The following is a 23,371-nucleotide window of genomic DNA, read 5'->3' on the forward strand; positions in this document are numbered from 1 at the left end:
AAGAAAGCCAGAAAGCTGATGTCAAGGATTCCGAAGCTAAAGCAAAGAAAGCAAAGGCTCTGGAACAACAAGAACTTGAGGAGAAACAACTGGAGGAGAACAAACAGAAGCAAGCTGAGAAGGATGCTGAAAAGAAGTCCCAGAAGGCCGAAGAGTCTGAGGTTGTTGCTGAAAAGATATCCGAAGAAAAGGTTGAAGAAAGCCAGAAAGCTGATGTCAAGGATTCCGAAGCTAAAGCAAAGAAAGCAAAGGCTCTGGAACAACAAGAACTTGAGGAGAAACAACTGGAGGAGAACAAACAGAAGCAAGCTGAGAAGGATGCTGAAAAGAAGTCCCAGAAGGCCGAAGAGTCTGAGGTTGTTGCTGAAAAGATATCCGAAGAAAAGGTTGAAGAAAGCCAGAAAGCTGATGTCAAGGATTCCGAAGCTAAAGCAAAGAAAGCAAAGGCTCTGGAACAACAAGAACTTGAGGAGAAACAACTGGAGGATAACAAACAGAAGCAAGCTGAGAAGGATGCTGAAAAGAAGTCCCAGAAGGCCGAAGAGTCTGAGGTTGTTGCTGAAAAGATATCCGAAGAAAAGGTTGAAGAAAGCCAGAAGGCGGATGACAAGAAGCCAGATGAGAAGGACATGGAGAAGGCCCAGAAAGCAGAAGTTTGTGAAGTTCTTTCTGAGAAGGTGTCGGAAGAAAATGTGGAAGATGTCAAGAAACTTCATGGAGCATCCAAACCTCAAGAGGAAAAGGTGGAGAAACAAGGACTCGAGGAGAAACAACTGGAAAAGAAAAAGCAAAAGCAGATTGAAATAGAAACTGGCAAGAAGTCCCAAAAGGCAGACAAATTGAAGGAGAAGTTCTTGGATCTTTCCCATGCGCTTGCTCTTAGTACAAACAACGACGCAATGCAGGCAATTGTGACAGACAGCCAAGATATTATCGAGAATCTCAGTGATGTGGACAAGGTAGCCAAGTCCATATTTAAATTACGAGAGCACATCGTTCATACCTATGACGGAAAGACACCAAATGTCGAAAATGATAGGCAGCTCGCAGAGGAATTTATCGAAGCCCTTTTAGAGGCCTGCCCCGATGCATCTGAGCAATTAATTCACAACTATCTTAAGGAAATTAAGACAAATGTGATTTTGACTAAAGCTTCAATTCAGCTCATCGACGAGAGCAACATGTTCACCAAACCATCCCTATTGGTGCCGAAGCTAGTTAATCTTGAACGGATTTCTGAGAAAATTCAGTCTACGCAACATTTAGATAAGTCTTCCGAAAAGATGATCAGCTTGCAACAGAATCTAATGGATATTTTCATCATACTTGACGACCTATTAGACGAGAAGACGGAAATCTTGAAGCCAAAGATTGAAGATATTAAGTCGATTTTGCTCGGCGAGTATGACTACATTGAAAAGAAACAAGGAGATCTTCATACTGCAATTGTCCATGGAAAGATTCACAATGTTACGCAGAAACTGTTGAGCATTTGTGAAGATCTGAAAGACTTGATTGGCAAACAAACTCAAAAAAAAGAAGTAGAGGAAATTTCTGAGGTTGAAGTTCCTACTGAACAGATATCCGAAGAAAGAGATAGCCAAGATAAAGCCAAGATAGCAACGGCTGTAGAACAACAAGAACTTGAGGAGAAAAATCTGGATGAGCACAAACAGAAACAGGCTAAAGATGTTGAGGTTGTTGCTGAAAAGATATCAGCAGAAAGGGTTGAAGAAAGCAAGAAGGCTGATGTCAAGGACGGCGAGGCCAAGAAAGAAAAGGCTCTGGAGAAACAAGAACTTGAAGAGAAACAACTGGATGAGAACAAACAGAAGCAAGCTGAGAAACAGGCTGAAAAAGAGATATCCGATGAATTGGTTGAAGAAAGCCTGAAGGCAGATGTCAAGGACTCCGAAGCTAAAGCCCAGAAAGCAAGTGCTCTGGAACAACGAGAACTCGAGGAGAAATCACTGGAGGAGAACAAACTTAAGGAAGCTGAGAAGGAAGCTGAAAAGAAGTCCCAGAAGGCCGAAGAGTCTGAGGTTGTTGCTGAAAAGATATCCGAAGAAAATGTTGAAGAAAGCCAGAAAGCTGATGTCAAGGATTCCGAGGCTAAAGCAAAGAAAGCAAAGGCTCTGGAACAACAAGAACTTGAGGAGAAACAGCTGGAGGATAACAAACAGAAGCAAGCTGAACTGGATGCCGAAAAGAAGGCACAGAAGGCAGAGGAATCTGCGGTTGCTGCTGAAGAAAGCAAGAAGTCTGATGTCAAGCACTTCGAATCTAATGCCAAGGAAGCAAAGGCTCTGGAGAAGCAACTGGTGGATAACAAACAGAAGCAGGCTGAAAAGGATGCCGAAAAGATGTCCCAGAAGGCCGAAGAGTTTGAGGTTGTTTCTGAAAAGATATCAGAAGAAAAGGTTGAAGAAAGCCTGAAGGCTGATGTCAAGGATTCCGAGGCTACAGCAAAGAAAGCAAAGGCTCTGGAGAAGCAAGAACTCGAAGAGAAACAACTGGAGGATAACAAACAGAAGCTAGCTGAGAAGGATGCAGAAAAGAAGTCCCAGAAGGCCGAAGAGTCTGAGGTTGTTGCTGAAAAGATATCTGAAGAAAAGGTTGAAAAAAACCAGAAAGCTGATGTCAAGGATTCCGAGGCTAAAGCAAAGAAAGCAAAGGCTCTGGAGAAGCAAGAACTCGAAGAGAAACAACTGGAAGATAAGAAACAGAAGCAAGCTGAGAAGGATGCTGAAAAGAAGTCCCAGAAGGCCGAAGAGTTTGAGATTGTTTCTGAAAAGATATCAGAAGAAAAGATTGAAGAAAGCCTGAAGGCTGATGTCAAGGATTCCGAGGCTACAGCAAAGAAAGCAAAGGCTCTGGAGAAGCAAGAACTCGAAGAGAAACAACTGGAGGATAACAAACAGAAGCAAGCTGAGAAGGATGCTGAAAAGAAGTCCCANAAGGCTCTGGAGAAGCAAGAACTCGAAGAGAAACAACTGGAAGATAAGAAACAGAAGCAAGCTGAGAAGGATGCTGAAAAGAAGTCCCAGAAGGCCGAAGAGTTTGAGATTGTTTCTGAAAAGATATCAGAAGAAAAGATTGAAGAAAGCCTGAAGGCTGATGTCAAGGATTCCGAGGCTACAGCAAAGAAAGCAAAGGCTCTGGAGAAGCAAGAACTCGAAGAGAAACAACTGGAGGAGAACAAATTGAAGCAAGCTGAGAAGGATGCTGAAAAGAAGTCCCAGAAGGCCGAAGAGTCTGAGGTTGTTGCTGAAAAGATATCCGAAGAAAAGGTTGAAGAAAGCCAGAAAGCTGATGTCAAGGATTCCGAGGCTAAAGCCAAGAAAGCAAAGGCTCTGGAACAACAAGCACTTGAGGAGAAACAACTGAAAGAAAAGAAACAGAAGCAGGCTGAAAAGGATGCCAAAAAGAAGGACCAGAAGGCCGAAGAGTCTGAGGTTGTTGCTGAAAAGATATCCGAACAAAAGGTTGAAGAAAGCCAGAAAGCTGATGTTAAGGATTCCGAAGCTAAAGCCAAGAAAGCAAAGGCTTTGGAACAACAAGAACTCGAGGAGAAACAACTGGAAGAGAAGAAACAGAAGCAGGCTGAACAGGATGCAGAAAAGAAGGCTCAGAAGGCAGAGGAATCTGCGGTTGCTGCTGCAGAAAGCAAGAAGGCGGATGTCAAGCACTCCGAATCTAAAGCCAAGGAAGCAAAGGCTCTGGAGAAGCAACTGGAGGATAACAAACAGAAGCAGGCTGAAAAGATGTCCCAGAAGGCCGAAGAGTCTGAGGTTGTTGCTGAAAAGGTTGAAGAAATCAAGAAGGCGGATGTCAAAGATTCCGAGGCTAAAGCCAAGAAAGCAAAGGCTCTGGAACAACAAGAACTCGAGGAGAAACAACTGAAAGAAAAGAAACAGAAGCAGGCTGAAAAGGATGCCAAAAAGAAGGACCAGAAGGCCAAAGAGTCTGAGGTTGTTGATGAAAAGATATCCGAAGAAAAGGTTGAAGAAAGCCAGAAGGCAGATTTCAAGGACATCGAAGCTAAAGCCAAGAAAGCAAAGGCTTTGGAACAACAAGAACTCGAGGAGAAACAACTGGAAGAGAAGAAACAGAAGCAGGCTGAACAGGATGCAGAAAAGAAGGCCCAGAAGGCAGAGGAATCTGCGGTTGCTGCTGCAGAAAGCAAGAAGGCGGATGTCAAGGACTCCGAATCTAAAGCCAAGAAATCAAAGGCTCTGGAGAAGCAACTGGTGGATAACAAACAGAAGCAGGCTGAAAAGGATGCCGAAAACATGTCCCAGAAGGCCGAAGAGTCTGAGGTTGTTGCTGAAAAGATATCTGAAGAAAAGGTTGAAGAAATCAAGAAGGCTGATGTCAAGGATTCCGTGGCTAAGGACAAGAAAGCAAATGCTCTGGAGAAGCAAGAACTCGAGGAGAAGAAACAGAAGAAGGCTGAAAAGGTTGCCGAAAAGAAGACCCAGAAGGTAGTAGAATCTGAGGTTGCTGCTGAAAACATATCTGAAGAAAAGGTAGAAGATAGCAAAAAGATCCCTGAAGACAATATTGTTGAAGAGAGAAAGTCACAGCGCGATGTTGAGAGAAATCTAAGAGTGGAACAACCTTCCGACGCCATTAGTATGCGATCGTACAAATCAATGGATTCCGAGTACAAGGATAAAAAGGAATCGCGCAGTGCTAAGCGTAAGCCCACCGTAGACATCCAGCTAACCAATCGGAACACGGCAACCGGCAGTGATCTTAAGCTGACTTGTGGACTATCTGGACACGAGATGAGGGTGGAGTGGTTCAAGCAGAACACTCCGATTGATAATGGAGTCAAGTACAGGAAAACATTGAACGACGGCCTCTCGTGCCTTGAAATTAAATCGGCCGAGCTGAGTGATTCTGGCATCTATCGCTGCATAGCGTCCAACCAAAATGGAGAAGTCGAAACGAGCTGTCTTGTGACTATATACGAAGCACCTTCGAGCAAATTTGGCACACCGCCAATATTTACACGCAACATTCGAGGTAAGTGGCGGCGATTGTGCCCTGATCTACCTATTCTACCTAGTGATCCAATGCCCAAATTTCAAACTCAATTAAAGACAAATTATTCAATTATTTGCATTTATGCATCTTGACTTGGCATCCAACGTACACCTAATGTGTAAGGTATATATAAATAGACCCAATATATAGGAAGCAAGTATGCGTAAGGCTCTTGATTAAGTATTAATCTTATTATATTGCTTATTCTTATTTATCGAAGTAGTGGGTTTTGCATCTAAGAAATATTCAGTGAAAAATAATGCATGTTCTCTGGTTGCTGACAGCTAGTTCCTGAGCAAATGGGTTAGAGAATTATCAGTGCAAATAGTAATAATAAAAGAGTCACTAATCGTAGGACGTGTGCGTGTATTGGATTCGCACATTGACTAACCAAACAAATCGTTTCGCACTTTCGGTTCGCAAATATGGCATGTGTTCAGTTTTGAAGGTAAATGAGGCAGCCCCATTATCATGGCATTTAAATAGAAACCTATTTAAATAGCTCACTTAATTCGCTGCATTTATATAATTGAATTTACATATGCATTTACTGCCTGCATTTACTGTCTGCATTCATTCAAGTGAATAATTATTTAAATAGAAATGCATTTTGGCACTGAATGTTGCTGCATGTGTGTGATCGTGTGATTGTGCGAACGAACACTTTGCGGCGAAACAAAACAGAATTCGTAAAATAGTTCTGAGCTTAACAATCGATTGGGAATTAGGATGAGATCGTAAGAGATCGGAGGGGTTCGTTTGGATTCGATTCGAGAAGGAATGTATTTTCGAATATTTCACCACGTTCGGTGACAGTCGTGAATCTTCTTTTGCTTCGAGCGGACGTCTCACGTCCTAAAAAACTATCGATCGAACCGTTGCGGGCTATATAGTATACATATAGATAGTATATAAAGTCGGACGGATATAATTTTTATCGGTTACCCATTACGAACTCCATTCCCACGTTATCCTTCCATAAACCGCCTTGAAAAAAAGGTACGAAACCAATCAAAATGGGAGAAACGGATGGAGATATCGAGCCACGGGCCTCGGCCGAACCAGAGGCGCCAGCAGCGCAGGACACCTTGCAGGTGCCAACGCAAAAGAAGCGAAAACTCAAATCACCAACTCCGGGCAGCTTACGCGGACGCAGCTCCACGCCAATACATGGCCGGAGTCAGACGCCGTTCAGCCTCTACATGACTCGACGCAGTGCCACGCCCTCTACATGGCGCAGCATTACGCCTTTCCTGAATCGCGAGGAGAAGGAGAAGACTCCTTTCGAGCTGGGTCGGGACATAAAGAGCCAGACCACGTGCAACATTGCCGTCTTCGATCGGGCCCTCGTCATGGATATCTCCGAGCCGTTGGATGTGCAGAAGCCCGTGCGTTACATAACGTCGGACTTGTCGGTAATCGATCGCGCTGCCGTAATGGATGTGTCGAACGTTGAGGTTATCTACGTCGTGGAGGAGTACGAGGAGGTCGACGAGGAGGAGGAGATCCTCGAGGAGGTGAAGCCCAAGAAAAAGGAGAAGAAGGCTAGGAAGCCGCGTGTCGCGCGCAAGTCCGTCGACTTGACATCGGGCGGGGAAGATATCGATGATCTTGCTGAAGGCCTCGATGACCGGGAGGAAAGTTTGGATCTCGACGATGACGAGCCCGTCAAGAAGGGCAAGAAGAAGGCTCCGCCCAAGAAGAAGGAGAAGAAGGAGAAGTCACCCAGTCCCAAGTTGAGCTTGAAGCTGGAGATTGGTGGCGGCCAGAAGGCCAGCAAGAAGATGTTCGAGCAGCAGCAGGCTGGACCCAAGCCACCGCCAAAGAAGAGCAAGATGGTGCTCCAAATGGAGGAGCAAGCCAAGGCGGCTGCTAAGGCCGCCGAGGAGGCGGCCGCACGTGCCAAGCCCAAGGGCGAGACCTTTGAGGAGCGCCAGAAGCGTCTGCAGGCCGAGAAGGAGGAACAGGAGGAGCAGGAACGCCTAGAGGCCGAGCAGCGGGCTCTAGAGGAGGCCGAGGCGGAAGCCGAAGAGGAAGAGGAGCTACCAGAGGAGGGCGATGAGGCTGGCTACGGAGAAGAGGGCAACGAAAATCTCGAGGAAGGTGAAGAAAATCCCGAAGAACTCGCCGAGGAAGAGGAGGACGTTGTGGTCCCCCTGAAGAAGGAGAAACGACGCGGCAGCGACTCCTCCGACGACTTTGTTCGTCCCGATCCCCACGAGGAGGAGCGCTGGCAGCGCATTGCCGCCATCGAGGGTGAGGCGTTCATGCAGCAGATGCGCAAGTACAGCATGGCCAAGCGCATCAGCGAGAAGGAGCGCGACGCCGACTGGCAGAATCGCCGGGAGCAGGCACGCCGACCCAAGTTCATCAACTTCCTCTCCGATCGCACCGTCGAGTGCGGTCAGAGTGTGCGCCTCGCCTGCGCCGTCGACGGGCCCGAGCTGTCGGCCAAGTGGTTCAAGGATCGCCGGCAGCTGGAGCGCGATGGCAACCATCGTATTCTCAACAATAACAACATTCTCGTTCTGGAGGTGCTCAACACAAACATCCTGGACTCCGGCGAGTATTCGTGTGTGATCTCGAACCAGAACGACGAGGTGACCTCCTCGTGCATTGTCACCATCTACGAAGTGTTCAAGGATGAGCCGAAACCCCCATCCATTCAGTACATCAAAGGTATATGTCGGAGAGTGAGCGTGTTCGCGTTCAGGTGCAATCCATGCTGCCATGCTGTAGCTTTTCTTTGCCTCTTCCAGAGTACTATCATCTGCGCGACGATGAGCTGACCATCGAGTGCCATGTTCATGGTGTGCCCCGGCCGGTTATCACTTGGTGGCGTGGTGCCTTCCAGGTGAAGCCCAGCTACAAGTTCACCATGCTGGAGGAGGCACACGGTGTCTGCAAGCTGCTGATCTACAAGCCCGGCAACAAGGACGGCGGCATCTACACGCTGAAGGCCATCAATTCCATTGGCGAGGCTCAGATCAATCACACCGTGGAGGTGGCCAAGAATCTGCACTACCATGTGCCGGGCATCTTCCATGCCCGCGACAGGATCCAACTGGACAGCTTGAAGCAGGCCAAGAAGCAAATGGACGCGGCTCTCAAGTCCATGGCTGAGTCGGATCAGAGGCGTGCCGAGGCCGAGGCCGAACAGGCGCGCCTCCGTCCAGTGCGTGCCTCCCCAGAGCCACTGGTGCCCTCCAAGCAAAAGCTCTCGTTTGCCACCCAGCTGCGTGATCGCATGGCACTCGAGGGATCCACCATTAAGTTTGTGGCCACCGTCATCGGGCCCTCGCCCAGCACCCGCTGGATGAAGGACGACAAGTGGGTGGTCGTTGGTGGCAACGTTAAGAACCTCTCGGAAGAGGGCAAAGCCATTCTGGCCATCGAAAACGCCACCACTGCCGACTCGGGCGTCTACAAGTGCGTGGCCAAGAACGATCTCAGCGAAATTGAAACCTCTTGCTACTTCAAAGTGTATGCGGCACAGACCGATGGCGACGAAACGGAGCCCATATTCGCCCTGCCCCTGCGAGGTACTCTTTGCTCGTCTCGTCTCGTCTCTCAATGTTACTCACTGTGGATGTCTCTGTGGATATACTGTGTCCCTAAGTGTTCTGATTACACGACTGCTATATGTGAAACATGTGTCCGTGTTTGTGCGGTGTCCGTGTGTGTTGTCCGACGATCGCGATTGAGGTCGTCCGTGTACGAAAATAGATGAATTGATTGATTGGATGCCTTTTCCTTTGCCTTAGATGTATATCATGCCTCGCAGAACGATCTAATTCTCGATACGAAGGTGCGCGGCAATCCCCGACCCGTCATCTCGTGGACCAAAGACCAGATACCCGTGGTGCTTGACGATCGGGTGGTGCAGATCGAGCACTTGGACGGCATCTGTGAGCTGATCATCAACAAGCCGACCGTCAATGACAACGGCATCTATGTTTGCACGGCCCAGAACAAGTTGGGCACTCAGTCGACCACCCACACGGTCGTCGTCGACACACACTCATCCCGTCGATCGAGTATTCTCTCCACTTTGGCCATGCAGGACGGCGCAAAGGAGGGCGATGCCGCGGAGGGCGGTGTCAAGGCCAAGAGCAGGCCGAAGAAGAAGAAGGACGATGAAGAGGAGGGCGGTGGCGGTGGGGATGGCGGCTACGAACGACGCAGCCGCATGCCGGACCCTTCGCCCAAGCAAATGCTATACTTCACGGTCAATCTGTCCAATCGCTATGTGGCCGAAGGCTCCAAGGTCAAGTTGCAGGCCGTAATTGGCGGTCCCGAGCCGACGCTCAAGTGGCAGAAGGATGACCAGAATGTTACCTTCGGACCGAAAATTCGCAACATGAATCGCGATGGACTGGCGGTCCTGGAGTTTGTCAACGCCTCCACAGAGGACTCGGGCACGTACTCGATCACCGCCCAGAACGAACACTGCAAGATCACCACCTCGGCCGTGCTGCATGTCTACGAGACGAAGGTCAACACCGATGTCCAGCCCGTGTTTATTCGCTCGCTGAAAGGTAAGGGATCAAGCATAACCATTACATTGTCTTCCCATCGGGTGCGAGATCAGATAAGATCGGTGGGAGATCTATAATTAGCTGCCATCCGACATTGATCGCTTGTTGGTTGTGCAATGCCAACGATCGCATCTCGACCATTATGCAATCCATTCTGTTGTTTGTGGTGTCGTCTTCTCTCTCTCTCTCTCTCTCTCTGTCGTTGCATAATACAAATTTCTGCCATCCTCTTTCCCGTATGTAAAGACACGTATCATCTGAACACCAATGAGCTCATCCTGGAGACGGCGGTGCGTGGCCAGCCCACACCGGAGGTACAGTGGTTCAAGGACAGCATTGAGATCCAGAGCGGCGGTCGCTTCCAGGTGATTGAGCATCAGGATGGCACCTGCGAGCTCCTCATCGATCGCCCGGACAACAAGGACTCGGGCAAATATGTGGTCAAGGCCGAGAGCCGCGCCGGCAAAATGGAGATCTCGCATTATGTGCTGTTCGAGGGCAAGGCCCATCACATTGCGGACAACATCCATGGCGTGTTTCATGCGGACAAGAATCTGCTGCGTCCCAAGGAGGAGAAAGAGAAGCCATCGGAGGACTGGAGGAAGCCAGCACCAGTGGCAGCCGCACCCGAGGCCGAGTCTGAGGCTGAGGCCGAGGAGGGAGGCAAGGGCAAGCGACGTGGCCGCAAGGCGGACGATGAGGAGGGAGCCTCATCGGCCTACGCCTCGGACTATGCCTCGGACACGGGCAGTATTTCGAGCAAGCGTCGCGAGAAGAACATCGTCATCCACTTCAGCACATCGATGAGGGATCGTGTGGTGGCCGAGGGCTCCAAGGTGAAGATCTCGTGCTTCCTGGACGCCAAGGAGCCGCAGGTCAAGTGGTTCAAGGACGGAGAGCAGATAACGAACTCACCCAAGATCAGGGGTCGCTACAGCGAGGGATTGTGCCTGCTGGAGATCATGAGCGCCACGGCGGAGGACAACGGCGAGTACAAGTGCTGGGGACGCGATGAGACCGGTGAGGCGTCCACCTCGTGCCGCCTGGAAGTGTTCGAGGATCCGGGCACTGGCGACGTGCCCCCCACATTCACCCGCAACATCAAGGACACGCTGCACGGCAAGATCAACGAGCTGCAGCTGGATGTGCATGTGCGCGGTCTGCCCACGCCCGCAGTCACGTGGGTGAAGGATGGCGTGAAGATCGAGAACAGCGACAAGTACCAGCAGGTGGACCACGATGATGGCACCTGCGAGCTGTTCATCAGCAGCCCGAAGCCCTCGGACAGCGGCAAGTACGTGTGCCAGGCCGAGAATCGCGAGGGCAAGACGGAGATCGTGCACATGGTCACCGTGGAGAAGCGTGTTCGGGCACCACGCGTCTCGCCGCCCAGGGAGGGTCGTCCACCACGTCCTGCTGGCGATGGCGAGGAGCCACCAGCTGAAGGCGAGGAGGGAGAGGCAGGAACCGACGGTGAACCACGACGCAGGAAGCCCAAGCCTGACGAAGAGGAGGCGACAAGCTCCAGGCGCGAGGTGCCCATGCCACCGGATCTAAGGAAGCGTCTGTACTTCCGCAACTACCTCTCGAACCGCACCGTCAAGTCGGGCAGCAACGTCAAGTGGATGGTGAACATTGACGGCCCAGAGCCCAGTGCCAAGTGGTTCCATGGCGACCAGCCGATCGCCTTCGGGCCCAAGAGCAAGATGTCCATGCAGGACGGCATTGCCTGGCTGAATCTGGTGGGTGTAACAGAGGAGGATGCCGGCGAATATACGCTGCGGGTGAGGGGATCCGACAACGAAATCGTTAGCACTTGCAACCTGTTCGTTTACAGCACGGGTAAAGAGGAGATAATCCCACCCACCTTTGTCGTGGGCATCAAAGGTAGGACGCGTTACTCGTTTGTGGGTTCTTGAGTGTCTCACGCCAGTGCGTCCACGTGAATATTCCACCTTTCATATTTGAGCTTAGTGTAGTCCTACTGTACTCCTAGATGTAGCTTTAAGGAAATCTAATCCCTAGATTATTCCCATCTGTATTCTGTCTTATGTGAATTGTGTCTTGTCTCTTTCCCATCATCCATTATCCATTTGGGCTGCAGATGCGTACCATTCCCAAGGCAATAGCCTCACGCTGGAGTGCAAAGTGTCGGGCAGCCCCAAGCCACACATCTACTGGCAGCGGGACAACACGCTGCTGCCACTGGAGGGTGGCAAGTACCAGTATGCAGAGCAGAGCGACGGCGTGAAGCTCCTGACTATTACACGCTTTGGCAGCAACGACTCTGGCCTGTACACTTGCTATGCTGAGAGCGAGAATGGTCAGATGAAGATCAGCAAGTTCGTGCAGGCCTCCGACTATGTGCGCGAGCGAGCGGCTGACAAGAAACCAATTGATATGGTTATTCAGGAGATCAAAAGGGATGATGAATCCTCCTCCACTACGGCTGCCAGTGACAATGCGGCAGCCAAGGCCAAGGCACGCGAGGCGAAGCTGCGCCTCAGCCTGGAGACCAGCCTGAAGACCATGACCATCGGCACTGGCAACAAGGCGCAGATGATTTGCTATGTGACCGGCTTCATCGAGGATGTGCACTGGTTGCGCAATGATGAGCGAGTGACAAAGGATGCCCGGCACAAGATCTACAACATAAACGGAGCCATCAGCCTGGAGATCTACGATGCGCGGGTCGAGGACAGTGGCCACTACAGATGTGTCGTAAAGAACAGCAAGCAGACCGTGGAGAGTGCGGGACAGCTCAGTGTGTTGGATCAGAGTCACGGACAGCTGCCGGAGAGCTTCTCCAGTGGCATAACAGGTGAGATTGACCCATCCATGATTTTTCCTTTACTAATCTTGGTATTTGTTCTTGCCAGAGTCCTACGATGCGCAAAGGAATGAGATTGTGCTCAGCTGTCAGGTGCATGGACGACCCAGTGTCAGTTGGATGCGCGACGATCACACAATCTGCAACAATCGCTACAAGACAATGGAGGAGCCCGGCGGAGTGCGTAAGCTGATCATACGCAATCCCATATCCTCGGATTGCGGCATCTTTGCCTGCTATGCGGAGCACGAGGAACGTATCGATTCGATCAGCACCACCATTAGAGCCGCTGCCCTTAAGCGCCTCATCACTGTCAGTGCAGAGGATGCATTGGCCAATTCTGATCAGGATTTGTCCAGTTGGTCACGCAGCACATCGTATTTAAGCACAACAGCTGCGCAGGTCAATGGTAATGGAGAGCTTCATCGCGAGGGAGATCGCATCAGTCGCAGCGTGGGCAAAGCCAAGCCGCTCTTCCACGCTCTGCTGCACGATCGCACCGTTTCCGAGGGAGCCACTCTACGGCTTCTGTGCGCAGTTTCGGGCGATGAGAACACACACATTGAGTGGCTAAAGAATCACAAACCGCTGCCCAAGGACACGCGCTATCAGACGCTCTACCAGAACGGCGAAGCCTCCCTGGAGATCTTTGCAGCCGTGGCCGATGACAGCGGCAACTACACCTGCTGTGCCAGCAACGATTTCGGCGAGAGTCTCACCCACGCCCAGTTGCGTGTCTACAAGCACTTCAAGGAAGCCTCACAGCCAAGTACATTTACGCAGTCAATCCGAGGTAGAGCCCGGAGAACCCGAAAAGGAGAACTTTCGCCTGCGCCTTTGCACCACATCTTTGCTGTTCTGCTAACCGCTTCTGTAATTCCATTGACTCTGTTGACCCTTTGCTTATCCTTGTTTTTGTTCACTTTTTGCAGACACATATTCTCTAAACGAGAATGAGTTGGTTCTGGATTGTCGCGTGCGTGGCAAGCCACGCCCCGAGATTGTGTGGATGAAGGGCACCGAGATACTGAACAACGATGGCAAGTTCGTGATGAGCGACCAGGCTGATGGCTATGCCAAGCTGGTCATTAACAGCCCCACCGAGAAGGACTCTGGCGTGTACACGTGCGTGGCCCGCAATGAGGGAGCCGAGAACAAGATGTCTCATCAGGTTGACTTCAAGGGACGCGAACGGTACACACAGGAGAAGACGTCAGGCTTCTACCATCGTGACCCCAACAAGCCGCACTTCCTCATGCCGCTGGGCAACCAGACCGTCTGCGATGGCGGCACTGTGGCCATCTCAGCCGAGTTCATGCAGACAACCACACCCCTCGAGGTAAAATGGTTGCGCGACCGCCAGGTGGTCGAAGGACCCAATGTCCAGACGCTGGCTGAGCGCGGTGTCTACACGCTGACCATCATGAAAGCTGGATCCGAGGTTGAGGGCACGTACACCTGCCGCGCTTCGAATGCATACGGACGCATCGAGTCGCATGTCAATATCGATGTGGCTGTTGGTGCACCCAAGGAGGAGCGACCACCGCTGTTCCTGTCGCGCCCAGATACCGAAATGAAGATTGCCGTGGGTGATCCCTTCTCGTTTGCCTTCCGCATTGCCGGCGATCCAAAACCAAGGCGTAAGCTAGTCTTTTGTGTGTGCTGGGATATCCACTAATCAAATTCGATTGTTTCACGTTGCAGTCACATTCATGAAGGGCACCAAGGACATCACCCAATCGGATCGTGTCAGCCAAGAGGTATCCGATGACTACACCAGATTCACAGTGCAGCAGGCCCAAATCTCCGACTCGGGCACATATTTCGTTGTGGCACGTAACAACTTTGGCACGGACAGGATATTTGTTACCGTCACGGTAAGATCTTTGGGATAATGTATCTGTGTCTGTGTGGTTTCTGTTTGCTATTGCTTGTGGCTGTACCTTCCATGTCTTGTCTCTGTTTCTGTGTGCTCTACGAGTGCCAAATGCTTTTCGCTAACTAACCTTTTGCTATTATTTCTCTTCTTTTCTCTGCTTCTGCTTCTCTTCTTCTAGATTAAAATCCCCAAAAAGAAAGAATAAAGCTTATTAATTAAACATATATAAATATATTTTGCAAATTTCGAACGCCTCCGCCACCAACAAACTACCAACAAATCCAACTCCAAATACAATTATAATTAATAATTCAACAAGTCAACTTTCCTGACTCTCTCTCTCTCTCTCTCTATGTGTTCATTCAAAGCAATATAATAATATCGTTCTGACTACAAAACTTATAGGTAAACCCACGCGCACGCTCAGCAACGCCAACGCAACCACGCTGGGGCCTACCCCTGGACAGTTACAGCGACACATCGTATTTCAGAGGTGAGTGAACTCGAGTGTGACCAATTTGTATCCCTCTGTACCAACGATTAAAGAACAGATCGAAGTATCCTTCTTGTAACCTTTTTGTTTACCCCTTTTGTGGATCATCGTCTTACTCCTTTGTCCGTTCGTTGTCCGTTCCATCCTATGTCTGTCTGTCTGTTCGTGTGCGTTCATTCTCTTGAGATATGATGCCAGAGCTTTGGTTGGATCTTTTTGCAGATCGGTTTAAGTACCGCCACAAACCACAACCACAAACGACAAAAGAGATTTCCTGTGAGATCAATGAGATCGATAGATCAATACGATCGATACACCCTGCAGCAGCAGCACACACACAAAGTAATTCGTGTATTTATCTTTTGTTAGTATTTCTGAACGATTGACTTAATTACTTTTATTATCGTATATAAATAATGTATTATTTAAAGCACAGCAATCCAGCTTATACATTTACGTAGTGGAAAAACAAGAAAAATAAAAAAATATTTCTCCGGGGCGTGTGCTGTCTTTGATTTGAGGATTTGGATGGATCTCTCTTTGATATACTCATATACATTTTCCATCTGTGGACTATCATTCATTCATTTGTTTTGTTTTGCACACCCACACAGATCCACCTGGCTGCATATCCACCGAGCCGCTGGTCGTTGACTCTGGACCCTCGCACATCTCCCTGTCATGGGGAAAGCCGGTGAGCGCCAACTCAGCTCCGGTTATTGCCTACAAGGTGGACGCTTGGATTGTGGGCCACGAGGGTGGCGCCTGCTGGCGAGAACTCGGACTGACACCCATCAACTCCTTCGACGCTTTCAATCTGAAGCCCAATCTGGAGTATCACTTCCGTGTGACGCCCAAAAATCGCTACGGCTGGGGACCGGCTGTGCAGACGAGCTCCACTCTGCAGGTAGGCGGCGTCGAGTGCCTGCCCGAGTTCGTCAAGATCCTGCCCGGCCAGGTGAAGGCCTTGCTTGGCGCCTCCTTCACGCTGCAGTGCAACATGCGAGGAGCCCCACGGCCGCAGATAACTTGGTACAAAGATGGCATTCAACTGAGCAGCAGCTCGGAGCGCGTGCGGATACGACAGATTGGCTCTACCTGTGCCCTGACTATACCCACGGTCAGCGATCTGGACTCGGGCCGCTACACCTGCGAGGCGACCAATTCCAAGGGCCGCGTCTCCACCTTTGCACGGCTGCAGGTTGTTTCCGATTCGCGGCTGTACGAGGCGGATTCCCGCCTGAAGGAAATCGCGCACGGGCGCAATGTGGCTGAGGTGGGCGACTCGTTGCCCATCTTCACTATGCGTCTGAGGGATCGTCGGGTACAGGTCACCTATCCAGTGCGTCTCACCTGCCAGATTGTTGGCTATCCCGTGCCGGAGATACTCTGGTACAAGGACGAGGAGCTAATCAACGCTGACAGGCGTCATCTAATCACAGCCGAGGGGCAGTTCTTTACTCTGGAGATTGCAGCCACAACACTGGACATGAGCGGCACCTACACCTGCCTGGCCAAGAACGAGCTGGGCTCCGTTTCCTGCCACTGCAATCTGGTGGTGGACAAAGGCATTCGTGCCTACATCTCGCCCGACTTTTATGTGCCCCTCGATCCGTTCTATATGTTCCCCGAGGGTTCAGAGATACGCCTGTCCACCAAGGTGGAGGCCTACCCAGCAGTGGGCGTTACCTGGCATCGTAATGGCATGCGGCTGCGCCCCAGTCGTCGCCTGACCGCCACTCTGGACAGCAATGGTTACGTTGAGCTGATCATTGCCGAGGCCACAGTGCGGGATGCTGGCATCTATGTGTGCGTGGCCTCCAATGTGGTCGGCAAAGTGGAGACCATTTGCCGCGTGGCCATCGAAGAGGAGGAGCACACAATGGTGCAGCAGCGTTCAATGGAAATACCCAGCATCAAGACTGACGATTTGCCGTAAGTTTAACACTGCAGAGAGCTTAGAAAAGATATTTAAAGGTTCCTTTTCTGTTTTCAAGTTACTCCAAGGAACCTCTGTTTGTGGTAAAGCCACGTTCCAGTGAGGCCTACGAGGGTGACAATGTCATCATATTCTGCGAAGTAGTTGGCGATCCAAAGCCCGATGTGGTTTGGCTGCGTGATTTTCTGAATGTGAGTACGAGCGAGAGTCAAAAGCGCAAGCGCAGCAGTTGAAGCGGCAGCGACCACCCCACAGCCACCCAGTCGGACAGTCAGTTGCATTCACGGCACCAGCGAATGTGGGTCGTATTCAGTTATCGCTGCCGTTACGCCCGTTACGCGTTCGTTACCTTCTCGCGCGCCCATTCTCATAGAGGTGAACCAAGGAACGTGGGGGGCCCTACTGGCTTCAGGAAGTAGTGCAAAGTGATTTCCGCCTGTATTTTTTTTTCGTATATAAAGTGAACTCCCAGGGGGCCCACAGACGTCAGTTTTTCATTTTTCGGATTTTGCAACAGTTGCTCGTGCGGATAGATTCCAAGAAAGTTTCGTATTGATCCGCAAAAAGCGCGAACAAAGTGTCGAAAAAAAAGAACAAAAAGAAAAACAGAATCGTACTCAAAGGTAAACGGAATATGATATGACAGTGAAGCTATAATGTTGCGATGAAAGAACAATGCAATGCACAAACAGCTGCACTCGGACAAATGCGTCATTCCCAGACCCACCATAGAGGCAAGAGACACACAAATACAGAGAGATCTTATAAATCCGATTCGCTGTCAAACGCTAATTCAAGTTCAGGCCATATCAAATAACAGGCTTGTTCAGGCCATCGAAAACTGATACAAACAATTATACGATACGAGCCAAAAAGGAAAAACAAAATTATTACGAGTACACGTACTGGCTGGCTGGCTGACTGGCTGGCTAGCTGTCCGTCGTCGTGTGCAACGTGCAACCAAGGAAGCAGAAGCAGGCAGGCAGACGGCAGGGAGGCAGGCAGGAGGAGGTCAACGTCAGCAGTCACCATTCAACATCAGTTGTCAGAGCGTATACCTGTTACCAGTTTTCCTATTCGACAGTCTCGAAATTTAATTTTGTGCTTATATGGCCATAAGCTTTATCCAACAACAACAACAACAAGTCCGAGGCATAGAAACCAGCCTCAGGCCACAGCCACAGGCCTCAGACATTTGTATAAAGATAGTCGTCCGTCGTGATTCATGCTCCTTGTTGACAGACGCAGACCGAACGCTTGTGCTTATATTTCAGAGTGACCTTGACTCACATCTTGACATCTTCTATCTGCAGCCGGAGTACTATAAGGACGCGCCACATTTCCGCAGGATTGGCGACGGACCAGAGTATAGACTGGAGATACCAAGCGCCAAATTGGACTTTACCGGCACCTACTCTGTCATAGCCAGCAATTGCCATGGCGAGGCCAAGGCTGTAATATCGCTACAAATATTTGCCAAAGGTAAGATTAATTTTTAATTTATTGACTAGATTAAGGTGGGATTCCAGCTCCTCCTGCTGCATCAACTAATTTGTGTATAGGTTATCTGGGGATAGGTATTGAGCAGTCGCGGAAAGGCAATGTCTCTCCAAAACTCCCAGGCCATGCTGATCAGACTAGAGACAAACTCGGGATCGGCCTGCACCCAGACATAGTGCAGAGCCCCGTTTGTCTCGAAGATGGGACTGAGCACGCAGTAGAGCGCCTTGCTGACATTCGCCACAAACATTTGTATCTGTATTTGGGCCATGTACTTCGGTGCTATCGATTCACCAGCCTCTAAATACCTTTCGAAATCCTCCTCAGACTTTGGTGCTTTAATCTCGACAATGTGGTCATCTGTGATGCCATCTGGTGTGGCGCACAGAAACGGATAGTCCTCGTGCAGCAGCAATCCGCACTCGACGTACTCTTTGTTCTCCAGCTTCTCCGTCTGCTTCAGAATGAATCGCTTGTGCTGTTTCAGCTGCATACGGTCTTCGGTGTTCCTGTCGCGTCCCTTGCAGAACATCATGTTATAGATCGTCTCATCGTCCTCGGCCGTTTTCCGCTTGGCCACCAGGTTTATCATCGAGCAGCGAATGCGCATGTACTGCGTTTCCACCCACAGCCGCGACTTGTACTGGTTCCTGCTCACATCATTCAAGCTCTCGAGGAGTCCGATCTGTGCCTGTTGCTCCATGTGCTGTCGAAAGCCCTGGACATCGTGTATGTTGTACTCGTTTGCCCGCAAGAGCACGTGATGCACGAAGAGTGTCTCAAACTCATCGCTGGTCTCCACGCACTGCCGGTGCAGCGCCGATCCCCGTCCGCAAATCGCTATTTCCTCCAGCACTGTCGAGAGGAAGGCCTGTGCATCGCTGTCGCTTATTTTTTGAGAGCTCGCCTCACTCTGCAGACGCACCTCATCTTTGGGAATCATATCACATATGGGAATGGCTCGAGTGGGTTCCGGCTGTACCAGCAATTTCAGTTCATGTCCCCAAAATTCCACCACAGCTGAGGGCTGTCGCTCCGTGCTCTTGTGGAGTAGCCAAAATATAAAGGCTACAATGTGTGGACACGCTTTTAAGGGTGGGAGATTGTCTGATTAAAATTTATGCTGCGAAAGCAACGACTTCCAGATTGCCTACCAGATTCGGGGCATCGGCTGCACTGCCCCTCCGCAATGGCCCGCGGGTTTTCGAGCACTTTGATGGCCACATTGGCATGTGTGTCCGTATTGTCAAACTCAGCTGTGGAGAACACCATTGCTTTCAGTTCGCAGATGCTGCCCTGCTGACGCAATTGCACATAGTCTGTTAGGAGATCATTTTTATCCGTCGATCTATGGACCAGAAATTCTATTATTAATGTGTGTGGGAGAGAGATAGCGATAGGTTGCTTACATATTTTGTGACTTCCCGGAGGCTGCTGCCAGGCAAAAGTTATACACCATTCCACTGTTGAGGGTGGGCAAGTTGTGGATGGTTGCCTTGCGGAACCCTGGATCTATGTCCATGGGGACAATAATTATCCCCTTCATTATTAAATTATTTATAAAATTGCAATTTTCTGAGATCTTCTATAAATACCAGTGTGACCGCGGACTTATCGATAAAATATACCGAATTATACCTTCGCGGTTTCAAAATACCAAAAAAGCAGCCAGGGCTGAATCATTTGGTTAGTGGCTGAATGCATCATTTGCACTGCTTTACACTGCTTGCCAATTGGCATCTTATGGGTATCGCATGGCTTGTTTAAAAAATTTCCGTTTCGTTTCGCAGATATACTTAAAGATAGCCGCATGGATAAGGTTCACACGCGACATGGGTGAGTAACGCTCCGCTCTCTCATACGCAATGCAATTCGTGCATCAATTATATATAATTGTAACTTGCAGCAACATCGAGACACTCCCGCGATTCGTCAGAAACTTGAGAAATTTGCGGTGCTGCGATGGCGACGCCATTACACTGGAGTGCCATGTGGAGGCCATGCCCGAGCCGTACATAATCTGGGAGAAAGATGGCCATGTGGTGCCCGGCGACAAGGACTACGTGATGTCGTATGACGGCACAAAGGCCATTCTGAGCATACCCCGCGTCTATCCCGAGGATGAGGGCGAGTACACTTGCGTGGCCAAGAACTCGGTGGGACGGACGCTCTCGTCGGCCTGCATTATCGTGGATGTGCCCGAGGAGAAGGAGAACATGCTGAGTCGCCAACTGACGCGGCCAAGCGGCCTGCTCTCGGCCCACTCGACGCCCCGCTCCACGCCACGATCGACGCCCAATCGAAGCTTCTCGCCCATGCGACGCTTGTCGTACCGCACCAGCAGCATCGATCTGTCTGGGGTGGCGGAGCGGCGACGCAGCGATGCCCGAAATGCCTTCACAGCTCCCAAATTCCTTGCCATTCCCTACAACCGCGTCGTCGAGGAGGGTGACAGCGTGCGCTTTCAGTGTGCCATCGGGGGCCATCCCACTCCGTGGGCCACCTGGGACAAGGACGGACTGATTGTGACACCCACCACACGCATAGCTGTGAAGGAAGTGGACGATCTGCGCTTCATTGAGATCGATGAGGTGGGCTTTGACGATGCGGGCCTCTACCGCATCACTCTGGAGAACGACTTTGGGCGCATTGAGGCCACCGCACGGCTGGACGTCATTCGAAGCTCTCGCTATTCCAAGTCCCCCTCTGTGCGTAGTGTTCGGGCCTCCTCCTCCCGCCGCAATGCCTATCTACATAGACGCATCATGGGTCCATCCACAGGTAAGTGGATCACTTTCCCTCCTTACACTCCAAATTCCATGTAAATCTCGCATCTTGCAGCCATTGGCGGACGCATGGCACTGGCAAGTGGCTATCGAGGTTCCTCGGTGCCCTCGGTGCGTTTCTACCACAACAACGTGGAGCTAGAGCCCACGGACCGAGTGCACATTCTGCTGCAGCCGGAGGACTCAATGGCCATGCTCATCGTGGACAATGTGACGCACGAGGACGAGGGCGTCTACACCTGCATCATAAGCGGCGATCATGATCCGTTGATCAGTGCCACGAGCGTTACCTTCCACGAACCCAACACTGAAGTGTCGGAGCGTCGCGCCGTCATTGCGCAGCCCCTGGCCGAGATTACCAAAGCAGTGGAGGGCGAGGCGATCGATCTGTGCTGCACCATCGACTGCGACCAGCCCTACAGCTACCTTTGGCTACGTAATGGGCAAATTCTACCAGATAGTGACGAGTTCAAGTGAGTATGGAATGCCAGGCCCAGAGATTATCCCACGAATCAGATCTGAGAAGCGATTGCTGGCGTTTCTCTCGATTGTATTACCTGTAATCGCTGGCATTTACTAAAAGTTTATTAATTATATATTCGCAGCTACATTGATCACGGCAATGGTTGCCTCTGCCTGCGCTTGAACGATCCATTTGACATTGACTCGGGCACATACAGCTGTCAGGTGTTTACGTCCCCCAACGAAAGCACGGACATGATCCATAACAACTCCACCTTGGACTGCAGCTACGACTGCAGCAGTAGCGGGGAATTGTGCGTCTTAGAGCGTGATCTGTCCCAAAACGACCAAGAGTGCATCCAACTACTGAAGACACCGCTGCCCGTGGTCTGTGGTGCGGGGGAGGAGGCGCTTTTCTATGCGCGTGTTTTCCCCTGCGAAGCGGAAGCCGTCTGGTATCTCAATGGAAAGCCGCTCACCGAAGATATGGATGACTCACTAAACATGACGGTGCGTATGCAGGGAGGGGGAAACAACAGGCCCTATAAACATTAAGTGGTTCGGGTGCTCGCTGACGCGTTTTTGTGTTTGTGTGTGTTTGTGGAACCCAGAGAATTTGGATAGCTGCCATCTCCCAAACAGAGCTCTTCATTTGAGTGTGGTGTTATGCTCTTGCAGCGGGTATTACGACTGGGAGTAGATGTTTGCAAAGCAAAGAAGAAAGCTGCCAGCACAGTTTTAAAGTCATTTTGTTTCATCTATTGTGAATAGGTAAATTCTCTGCCACTCACGTACACGTGCATTACTGCAGTGATTCGCACCAATACCAATCCATTGCAATGTTCCGTTTTGCGTGCTGTTTTCGCAGCGTGTTTTAGAGTCACTGAATCACTGCCGTTTAAACGTTCCATTTGTTAGTGTATCAAAAAATGAGGCTTGACACTGGCTGAACTTGCTTTCAATTTCTCTTTATTGCCTTGCCGCAGGCTCAAGCCTTAGCCTCAGCCTCAGTCTCAGCCTCAGCCATGGCTTTAGATTTGTTCACACCTTGATGGAGAAGACAATAACAATAATAATGATTGTTCATACATATAGGCATGCTCATTTACATATGTGTACATGTACACAGCCATGTGTGTTGTTCATCAGTTATTGAAAACAGAGACCCAAAAGATTGAAATACTGCCGCATGTGAGCTGCATGCGAAACGATAATGTTAGTGAGGCGTCGCTGCCCAGCCCGTTCGCATGCCGCCTCCCAATCCGATGCGCCATGCTCCCGTCCAACCGATCGACGAGGAATGAAACACTCGTTCAGTGGCGCTCAAGCGGCTCACATCAGGTCCAAGAATTCCCCCAGATGACAACCTGGTTTAGTTAGGCAATAGAAGCGGTAGCAGCAGTAGCAGTAGCAATGTCGAAGGTAGGCGAGGCAAATGGATTGTTGCATTTAAGGTGTATCAATATCGTTTACATTCACGTAGATAAAATAACTTATAGATAAGGCAGGGCGCGAGTGTTGTGGGGTCGCCCATGCACAGGGCACCAGCCACTTGTCGCTGTTTTTGTGTGTGCTCCGATGGAAATGGAACGCGAGCAGCAGCAGCAGCAGCGACAGCAACAGCAACAGCAACAGTGAGCGTGAAAGTGTCATTGTTGTCGTCGATCGGTTCGGTTCTGGTGTGCTCCCGATTCTCCGCGACTAATTGTTGTACGGTTGCCATTGAGAGAGGCTTTCAGTGCTGGACTAACCATTCACTGCGACGCGTCACATTCCGCCGGATCGGAAACACTTGTGCACACAATATACATATATCCATTGGCTAGCTATAATAGTTCCCTCAGTGTATGAAAATGTTTACCCATCTGCTTTGAGGCTTCCTTTGGTGTTCG

The 23,371-nt window shown here is 50.3% G+C and overlaps 2 protein-coding genes across 10 annotated transcripts in view; one reads left to right on the forward strand and one right to left on the reverse strand.

The window, feature by feature from the left end:
* Positions 1-23,371, forward strand: part of LOC117592665 (myeloid leukemia factor) — a 50,281-nt gene that overhangs the window by 11,640 nt on the left and 15,270 nt on the right. Inside the window, exons 1-15 of one of the 9 annotated variants that reach the window (XM_034286611.1) lie at positions 2,140-2,237; positions 2,586-2,615; positions 3,807-5,031; positions 11,695-12,411; positions 12,470-13,213; positions 13,353-14,060; positions 14,125-14,297; positions 14,705-14,792; positions 15,407-16,727; positions 16,790-16,922; positions 18,045-18,213; positions 20,022-20,067; positions 20,138-21,012; positions 21,073-21,490; positions 21,623-21,989. In XM_034286611.1, coding sequence (XP_034142502.1) covers positions 4,293-5,031; positions 11,695-12,411; positions 12,470-13,213; positions 13,353-14,060; positions 14,125-14,297; positions 14,705-14,792; positions 15,407-16,727; positions 16,790-16,922; positions 18,045-18,213; positions 20,022-20,067; positions 20,138-21,012; positions 21,073-21,490; positions 21,623-21,989 — 6,498 coding nt within the window. In that variant the 5' untranslated portion in view covers positions 2,140-2,237; positions 2,586-2,615; positions 3,807-4,292. Of the gene's footprint in view, positions 1-2,139; positions 2,238-2,585; positions 2,616-2,960; positions 3,675-3,806; positions 5,032-5,815; positions 7,732-7,811; positions 8,595-8,816; positions 9,591-9,836; positions 11,478-11,694; positions 12,412-12,469; positions 13,214-13,352; positions 14,061-14,124; positions 14,298-14,477; positions 14,610-14,704; positions 14,793-15,406; positions 16,728-16,789; positions 16,923-18,044; positions 18,214-20,021; positions 20,068-20,137; positions 21,013-21,072; positions 21,491-21,622; positions 21,990-23,239; positions 23,294-23,371 lie in introns of those variants that run through there. The other 8 variants (XM_034286609.1, XM_034286608.1, XM_034286612.1 and 5 more) reach the window with 8 other exon arrangements.
* LOC117592670 lies at positions 18,229-19,826 on the reverse strand. The gene is made up of 3 exons (XM_034286630.1): positions 19,641-19,826; positions 19,386-19,579; positions 18,229-19,317 (listed from the first exon to the last, which is right to left on the reverse strand). Exons 1-3 carry the CDS (start codon positions 19,775-19,777, stop codon positions 18,275-18,277), a joined length of 1,374 nt encoding a protein of 457 aa, XP_034142521.1. The 5' UTR covers positions 19,778-19,826; the 3' UTR covers positions 18,229-18,274.

Source organism: Drosophila guanche, unplaced genomic scaffold, assembly GCF_900245975.1.
Source record: "Drosophila guanche unplaced genomic scaffold, DGUA_6, whole genome shotgun sequence".
Classification (NCBI taxonomy): Eukaryota; Metazoa; Arthropoda; class Insecta; order Diptera; family Drosophilidae; genus Drosophila; species Drosophila guanche.

Bases quoted from the DNA above. Each gene is read 5' to 3' on its own strand.
- LOC117592670 (XM_034286630.1), bottom strand. From the start codon at position 19,777: ATGAAGGGGATAATTATTGTCCCCATGGACATAGATCCAGGGTTCCGC. The intron at 19,580-19,640 runs GTAAGCAACCTA...TCTGGTCCATAG, and splicing joins TCCGGGAAGTCACAAAATAT to ATCGACGGATAAAAATGATC. The intron at 19,318-19,385 runs GTAGGCAATCTG...CACCCTTAAAAG, and splicing joins CAGCCGATGCCCCGAATCTG to CGTGTCCACACATTGTAGCC.